General features: G+C 38.1%; 1 protein-coding gene across 1 annotated transcript; it reads right to left on the reverse strand.

Annotated features, from left to right (window-relative positions):
• Positions 1-6,589: 6,589 nt before the first annotated feature.
• On the reverse strand, positions 6,590-7,474 carry LOC141393353 (uncharacterized). Its single transcript, XM_073966352.1, has one exon. The coding sequence runs from the start codon at positions 7,378-7,380 to the stop codon at positions 6,631-6,633; it is 750 nt and encodes a 249-aa protein (XP_073822453.1). The 5' UTR covers positions 7,381-7,474; the 3' UTR covers positions 6,590-6,630.
• Between the last annotated feature and the right edge of the window lie 1,748 nt (positions 7,475-9,222).

The raw sequence follows: 9,222 nt of genomic DNA on the forward strand, positions 1-9,222 counted from the left end.
CTGTGGGTTATTGTGGCCATAATCTTCAAAATTCCGAAAATCGGGAGGTACCGTTCTATGGGGGCTATATTAAGGCGTGGACCTGTACCGAGAAATTTTTGGGGGAAAGATGTATACCCCCAACAAATACAAATATTGTGACCACAACCCTCAAATACCGAAAATCCGCAGGTACCTTTCTATGGGGGCTATATGAAGGCGTGGACCTATACAGACAAATTTAGAGGTGAATGTTGAATACCCCCAACGAAGACTAAATACCAAATTTCAGCCATTTTGTTGGAATATTGACGGAAAGTTTTATACCCACAACGACGACTAAATACAAAATTTGAGCCATTTCGGTGGAATATTGAGGCCAAAACTCTTAAAATACCGAAAATCGGAAGGTACCACTCTATGGGGGCTATATGAAGGCGTGGGGCTATACCGACAAATTTCTGTGGAAAAGTTTATACCCCCAACGGAAACTAAGTACCAAATTTCAGCCATTTTGGTGTGAAAATGAGGCTAAAACCTTCAAAATACCGAAAAACGAGTGGTACCGTTCTATGGGGGCTATATCAAAACGTGGGCAAATACCAAACATCCTAAGAGTAGTAGAACCATCCATACCAAATTACAAAGCTCTATCTTTAAAATTTCGAGCTGAATCTTGATTTCAACAGACGGACGGACACATTTATATCGACTTAGAATTTTACCCTGATCAAGAATATATATACTTTATAAGGCCTCCGATCATTATTTCGATGTGTTACAAACGGAATGACAAATTTAATTATACCCTCCATAATATGGTGAAGTTTATAATAAAAGGTTTTATATGAAATACTCCACTACAGAAAACCACTCTAACTTACTTACTTAGCTGGCCCATTACAGAACATTTGTTCCATAAACCGAACTAAGAAAAGATATCCAATTCTCTCCGTTGAGTGCTTTGCTTTCTGGAATACCGCGCCTTGTCATCTCTTCTTCCACTTGTTTGCGCCATCTATTCTTTGGCCGGCTAATTCTGCGTGCACCGCTATGTGGCCCGAATTTATACGCCTTGTTAGCGGGTTCATCATCGCTCATTATTATTATATGGCCTAGCCAACGCAATCGCTGCATCTCGATGCGTTTAACTATACTGATGTCGTTGTACAGCAGATACAGCTCGTGGTTCATACCACGTCGATATTCACCGTCAACGCAGATTGATCCGTAGATCTTTCGAAGAATTTTTCTCTCAAACACGCCAAGCACTGCCTTATCTGCTTGCGCAAGTACCCAGGCTTCGGAAACATACATCAGCACGGGTAGTATCAGTGTTTTGTAAAGCGTTATTTTTGTTTGACGAGTTGTGGCTTTGTTTTTGAAGTACTTACTTAAGCCAAAGTAGCATCTGTTGGCCAATACAATTTTATTTTTATTTCACAACTGATGTCGTTTGTTGTGTTTACGACGGTGCCGAGGTATACGAAGTCTTTTACTACCGCAAAATTATAGGAACCAACTTCAACATTTGGTCCGATCTCAATGGACGCATTGCGCGTCGACACCATCAACTTGGTCTTCTCGCCGTTTACCGCCAGACTCACTTTAGAAGATTCTCCTTCGACCTTCATAAAGGTATCGGTTACTTCTTTTACTGATCGTTCCATGATGTCTATATCATCAGCATAAGCAAGTTACATGTGGCTATTGGTGTAGATTGTACCACTTCTTTTGACGTTTTCCTCTCGTATAACCTTTTCTAGGAAGGATGTAAAAAGATCACACGAAAGTCTGTCTCCATTCCTGAAACCTCTTTTGGTACAGAACTCTTCGGAGAGGTTCTTTCCTATTTTAACTGAGGACCTAGTATCAGTTAAAGTAATCTTACAAAGCCGGATGAGCTTTGCGGGGATACCAAATTCAGACATTGCATGGAATACCTTTGATCGGAGGGGACTGCCGAATGCTGCTTTATAATCGACAAAAAGGTGGTAGGTGTCGATCAGCATCTCTTGGGTCTTCTCCAGGATTTGCCGCAGGGTAAATATCTGGTCAATGGTGGACTTGCCAGAATTAAAGCCGCATTGGTATGTTCCAATTATTTTTTTGACCATGGGCTTTAGTCGTTCGCACAATATCCCTGACACGATCTTGTAGGCAATAGGGAGTAAACTTATGCCCCTATAGTTGGAGAATAAAGTCTTATCTCCTTTCTTATGGCCGGGGCACAGGATGCTCATATTCCAATCGTCGGGTACGCGTTCTTCCTGCCAGATGGAGCTAACTAGGTGATGCATACATCTTATCAGCGTGTCGCCTCCGGTTGCAAACAGCTCGGTAGTAGGTAGGCCATCAGCTCCTGCTGCCTTATTATTCTTCAGCCGGTTTATTGCTGTCTTTACCTCATCTTGGCCGGGTGGTATACATTCAATACCATGTTCGGGGATTTGATCTATGGTATCTTCGTTGACTTCCCTACTATTGGATTCTTGGCCGGGTGGTATACATTCAATACCATCTTCTGGCATTGGATCTGTGGTATCTTCGTCGACTTCGCTACTACCAACAGTTTGGAAAAATGCTCTTTCCTTATCCTTAGCACACTATTTGTATCTGTTACCAGATTACCTTGCTGGTCTCTACAGGAGGATGTGCCAGTTCCAAAGCCATCTGTTTGATGTTACAATCTTTGGTAGAATTTTCGGACTTCATTGTGTCTCCTGTAAATCTCGATTTGTTCACAATCCAGCTTTTCCATCTCTCTCTCTTATTCCTGCGGAAAAGACGTTTCTCCTCTCTCCTTTTCTCCCGATACTGTTTGCATGGAGTGGGCAATGTTTTGCCATTGTCCTGATATATTATCGGGACGAGGAGTGCTTTGATTTAGCAATTGGGCCAGTTGAGTGGAATATGCTGTGGCTATCTGTTGTGATTGCCGCTTACCGATGTCCAACTTCGGTGTTGTGTCTGTTCGCACTTTGTTTGCTACGTTTAATCTGTAACGTACCTTTGCTGCAACAATGTAGTGGTCCGAGTCTATGTTTGCACCTCGGAACGATCGTACATCCAACACGCTTGATACATGTCTTCCATTTATCACAACGTGATCAACTTGATTTCTTGTTCTTTGATCTGGCGACAGCCAGGAGCCCTTATGAATATCGAGATCCTTAAATCTGGTACTGCTAACTACCATGTTTCTTACAGCTGCAAAGTCTATCAGCCTCATACCATTGCCAGATGTTTCACTGTGGAGACTGAATTTCCCGACTGTTGGGCCAAAGATATTCTCCTTTCCAATTTTGGCATTAAAATTGCATTTTTTAATGTCATGGGCAGGGCAACTGTCATAAGTTTCTTCTAAGCGCTTGTAAAATATATCTTTGTTCTGTTCGTCCTTGTCTTCAGTGGGAGCATGAGCGCAAATAAAGCTGATGTTAAAGAATTTTGCTTTTAATCGAATTGCAGCGAGTCTTTCATTCACTGGGGTGAAGCCGGTGACTAGATGTTTTAACCTTCGACCAACTACAAATCAGCAATCAAACTCATGCTTTGTGTCATGGCAGCTATAATACAGTGCGTCACCTTTAGGTGTTGTTGTGAGGCCATTCCCATTCCATCGTATTTCTTGTATGGCAGTAATGTCGGCCAAGTACTTTTCAAGTACATCTGCCAATGCGTAAACTGCACCTTCTCTATAAAGAGTGCTAACATTCCAGATGCAGATTCGCAGATCATGGTCCTTAAAACGTTTGCGGGGTTCGTCAACCTTAGAGGGGTTTGTTTTTCATTTCTTTCGTTTTTTCATAGTAGGCTGTTTTTTCTAGGGGAGGGTTACTAACCCCACGCTCAAACCCAAGTTTTTAACGTTCTTATGGGTGAACCCGCGGCACATGTTAGTTCACTACTTTTAACGGGTGTTAAAGGCAGTTCCGCAGGTGACACCGCGGGGAGGTCAGTTTCCACTTGAGATGAAAGAGGGACCAAGATAAATCCTGGGCTTTGCCATGTTAAAGCCGGTCAGGACCGTTCCTTGGTATCTTCCATCTCCTACGTCACCCAACAGAGAAGCACTCATTATACCTTACTACCTTATTATTTGCGGTTCATAATAAGGTTTAATGAGAATTTTGAACCGCAAATACTTGCTCTTAAAGACAGTCCAAAAAGTCCTCCCATAGGATATCTTCTCATAGAAAACCACATGAGGACCTAGTTGTCTTCTATAAGATTACCTTTGTGGTCCTCTTTAAGTAGTCCAGAAGGCCTTCTATGTGTCTGCAAGGGTGAATATATTTACAACATGCATACCTTCCCGATATACCCACAATGAAACCTCAAGCAAAAAACACTTTGTTCTGATATTTACAAAGAAATATACCCTGCTGTTACTCCACTGATTACTGGAACGTCCAAATAATTATCATTTATCAAAACAATATTTGAAACGACAATTTAGCTAAAGAAAAAAGTCTCACACACTAAACACTTTGGCGACAAACATGTCCAGGACTGCTCATTCACCACCGTGGTAATGAATATAATCTATCATCAAAGGGGAAATCATCATCAATGACCATGGAGTAACCACCAAAACACATTCAAACATTTCTACAAACATATTTATGGCTTATCAAAAGAAAATCTATACCTATTGTTAACAACACTGAAATCAGGAGCGTAAAAAAATTATCAAGAAAGAATTTATTTTGTTTAAATCCATTCATTGCTAAACGAACAAGGGTTTATGTTTTCTTTGTAAAAAAAAATGTATCGCTACGCTTCTGAAAAACCTCCTGAAAATATTCACACAAACAACCCCTGTCTGCTTTCCTTTGCTAATGTCTTCCTCTATCGTCGCACGGAAACAGGTGGGCGTTTAAGTAATAAATGTACAACGATTTTTCAGTCCAATTTCGTAAAAGTTTTGTGTGTGAGAATGTGAAGGGGTGGACGGACGTTTGATGATGGGAGGATACCAGCTAATAAATATGATTATATTTTTTCGTGCTGGTAGCATTCGGTGACTTTAACTATTAACTCAATATAAATCGTCACTTTGTTAAACGACAATAACAACAACAAACACAATAAATGACTTTATGTGAAAAAGGGTTAGTTGGTGGGTGATATACGAACGAATGCATGCGAGTGTGTGTGTGTCTCTGTTATAAATTATTGTAGGATGTACAAAGAAATTGCACAGGAAATTTAATTTTATTCCAAAATCAAGATAAGATTGTTTTGGAAAAGAACAACAACAAAAATAAATGTCGTTATTATGGATTCATTGTTGGCGCACAAAAAGTTGTGTCCTTTTTGGCAGTTTAATTTAAAATTTAAAATATAAATATAAAACATAAAAATAAAATATAAATAATAAAATATAAGTTTTAAAATATAAAATTTAAATTATCTTCTATATATATAAAAATGGTGTAAAAAATGTATAGTAATTCATAAAATGAGAACGGCTAGGCCAATTTCTGTACAATTTTTTGTCAGTTATTCACATTTTCGAGGAGAAGGTCTTTGCGGGAGAAGATTTTGGAAAATCCCTCTGGAAAAGTCGGAAAATTGGAAAAATCGAAAATTGAGTTTATGTATGAAATTTTATTCCTTAATAGCGAGACGAAGTTCGCCGGGTCCGCTAGTAAAATATAAATATAAAATACAAATTTTAAAATATAAAATATAAAGTCTATATAAATAAAAATCAAATGTCGATTTGGATAATTCTTTTTGTGAAATGTTCGTCATAACCCAACTTAGGTTTTTATGCAAAGATAATATGACCACGACCACATTTACACCCACATTTTTATACCCTCAGCCTTTAGGCTAAAGAGGGTATTTACACTTTGATACGACCAAAAATGTGCCTCATCGAAATAATGGTTTTAGACCCCAAGTATGTTTGTACGATATCCGTTTCAGACAATTTTGAGTAGATCTAGCAATGTCCGTCCGTCTGTCTGTCTGGCAGGCTGGTGCGGACGATAACTCTCGAACGGATCAATCGATTCGGTTTTTTTCAAAATTCCTTTTTGACAATTTTGAAAATAAACCCTATTTATCGGATTGATTGGGTTTCATTTTGAAAATCACAACTATTTTGATTTTCCTCAATCCATAAAATACACACATACATTCTCATATTTTGTAAAATGTATTTTGAAAAATGTACACATACTACTACAAATGTTGACATCAAAATTTGATAGTGTATGGGGCGCTTTATGTTTGGAAAGAAATAAAAAAAATTAAGTTTATTCGTTTTTAGAGGAAAATTTGAAGATTTCGGTTGCAGATTGAAGGCTGATTGAATGCTTTGCTACATACTTATCAAGCACACACGTACAGAAGGAGTTCATCGGATGGACAAGCCAATTTGATAGTGTATGGCCTGCTTAACATTTCACATTTTTTATTTCATAGTTTATGTTGCATTATCTTTTATAAAAAAAAAAACAAACTCAACCCCTATTTACATTAGGCAATTTTCTTTGCGGCAATGGTCAGTTTGTTAGTGAAAGAGGGTACTGAGATAATTGCCGCAAGGAAAATTGCCTAATATAAATATGGACTTAGTTGTGATAAGCAAAAATTACCGAAACAAATCCAAAATTTGTATACTTTATTCATCTCTCAATGCCGTACTATGGTCTCAAACGGCATAATTATGCCAGTGGGTAAAATTACAAATATGATTCGTGGAGCTTTGTCGGATTCAAATTGTGTTGGATGACTGCTTGTCGATGAGTTAGTAAAGACTTCATACACCCGACATCCATTACCATAATCTTGTAATTTTGTCCATAGCCATTGAGGCGGCATGTATGATTCCGTGCCCAGCAACAGTTTCTCCTTCAATCTGCGACATGCCAAGGAACACAGGGAAAAGGAACGCTTTAAAGTTCGTACAGATTTTCGTAGACAGCTACCATCTCCATAGACTTCATCTTTGATACAAACTCTTGGTGTTGACTTTTGTGATCGGCTGATTAATGGCCCTAATGTCGTACATTTAGAACGAAACTTTGGTACATCACAGTACGAAATGTTATGGGCAGTTTTAAAGCTATAAACAGAGCCATGTGGTGATTGTCTTGGACATTGATGTTTTGAACACATTTTACAGGTCACCATACTCATAGAAGATTCACTACTTTCCGTCGCAGTACTCGTCGATTCGGTGTTGAAAAACTTTTGAATTCGTCGCCCACCCAGGAAATATAAAATACGATCGAGGGTTATTGTTATGGTTTCATCGGGAAATGGACCAAAAGTATTGTAAGCTGGTATACGTCGAGGTCTTGTTGTAACTTTCATTCTTGCAGCAGGACATTTTGATACAGATAATTTGCATTTGTGACTATTATTGAAGTTTACATTCATTTGGTTTTTTTTTCGATTAAAAGTAGAATTTTAGATTTGTTTACAAAAATTATGACCAAAATTATAAATTTGTCATTTGTTGTGTTTTTTTCTTTATTTTTACTTTTTCTACAGCAGAGATGGAAATATTAAATTGACAGGGTTTTAGTACAAATTTACTAATGGTCTGTTCCAGTACTGCAATGTTATCGTAGTACAAAATAGTAGCTTCTTGCAGGTTCTGGAACAGAGCATAAGTCTTATGCCACACTATGAACATTGAAAACTCTTTGTCATTTTCTTCTAAAAATTCATTGACATCCACACACGTATGTATATGAAATCAAATGAAAATTCTGATATTTTGATTGGTTTGAAAGTTACGAATTTAAACGCAAAGAATAATTTCAGATTACAGAACCTTGTGTACACAGTTTCATCCCCTTCACACCTCTTGCCTATAATTTAATTTTCACGTTAATGAAATTTTTCGTAGTCTGTCATAAGAGTAAGTTATCGAGCTACCGAAACAGAACCACATCCGTCACTTGTTAAATCTTTTTGGAGTCTAGGCCTTCCCGCTATACCTTTCTAGTAGAGACATTTCCATTCATGTTCATGACCCCCCAAGGATTGTCCCGTTGATCTCCCTAAGATTTTTCTCTCAAACACACCATTACACGGGTATATTATCAGGGATATTTTCAGTGTCTTGTAGACTTTTTGTTTGACGACAATTGACTTTGTTTTTAAACTGCTTACTTTTCCAAAGTAGCAGCTATAGGAAACAGCTACTTCACTCGGAGATCTTATGATCCATTGTTTTCATCCTGTGAGATATACCATCCGTATCGTTGTTTTTCCAATTAAAGAGGCGAGCGTTGACCTTACATCACATGACAATCATGCAGTTGCTACCTTATACGAGTAGTACGTTCATATATAATCGGATTTAACAAACCCACTGGGTTTCAAATGTCAATTCAATTGCTTATATTCAAATAAATCCTCATAAAGAAGGTTAACCCTGCAAAATGCTGTAATAAGGCCATGTTTACCTTACTCTCTGTGTAATCTCTAAACAGGGTCTTCTATATGGATGTTAAAGTGGTTTTGTTTGAGCTGTCCTCTATCCCTAATACCGTCAAAGCGATAGTGCTGAAACTTTTCCCCATTAGAGATTGTCGCCGTCTTTTCTCAGGCCAGGCAACATCAACTTTTCACCGGTGCAAAAATACCCTTCAGTGTAATGTTGGCGACATTTCCTGAGTATCTCAGCCATGTAAAATTTCTCTTCAAGTGATGTCTTAAGACACGCCTTTCTCGCTCGACAATAAACATTAGGTCCCACATCATTAAGCTAATATGAATCGGGGTGCACTCATTACATGAGATAAGTCTCCTTTGTGCCTTATGGGATGTTTGTGGAACAATTCTAGTAATAATTGGCGAATGTGGTATTGCTCCAAGATCTTAGACCAACAACGTTATTGTTAACAAGTAAAAAAGTATCAGTCGGCTTTGCCGACAGAGATATACCCTTAGCCTGTGCAAATTGAAACACTTTTTTCACAAAAAACTTATGTATTTAAGGGCTTTCAAAATTTTGGTTGTATGAACCGACAAAAATTTTGATTAGGATAAAAGTTCAGACATTTTGCGGAAAAGATACTTAATGGAATGGGCCAATGAGGTGCCATAGGGGTTTTTTTACCCTTCGGGCTGTTTTCTCAAGAGGTATAGACTTGCCCCTGAAACAACTTTTACCATCGTAAATGAAGCAGCGAATGTAAGTTGCTTCAACAAAAATCATAGTGATTCAATAGCAGGTCTTAAAGTGAACTCATCCAAAATTTTGTGTGG

This window comes from Musca autumnalis, unplaced genomic scaffold, assembly GCF_047663935.1.
Source record: "Musca autumnalis isolate F117 unplaced genomic scaffold, ASM4766393v1 scaffold_2, whole genome shotgun sequence".
NCBI lineage: Eukaryota > Metazoa > Arthropoda > Insecta > Diptera > Muscidae > Musca > Musca autumnalis.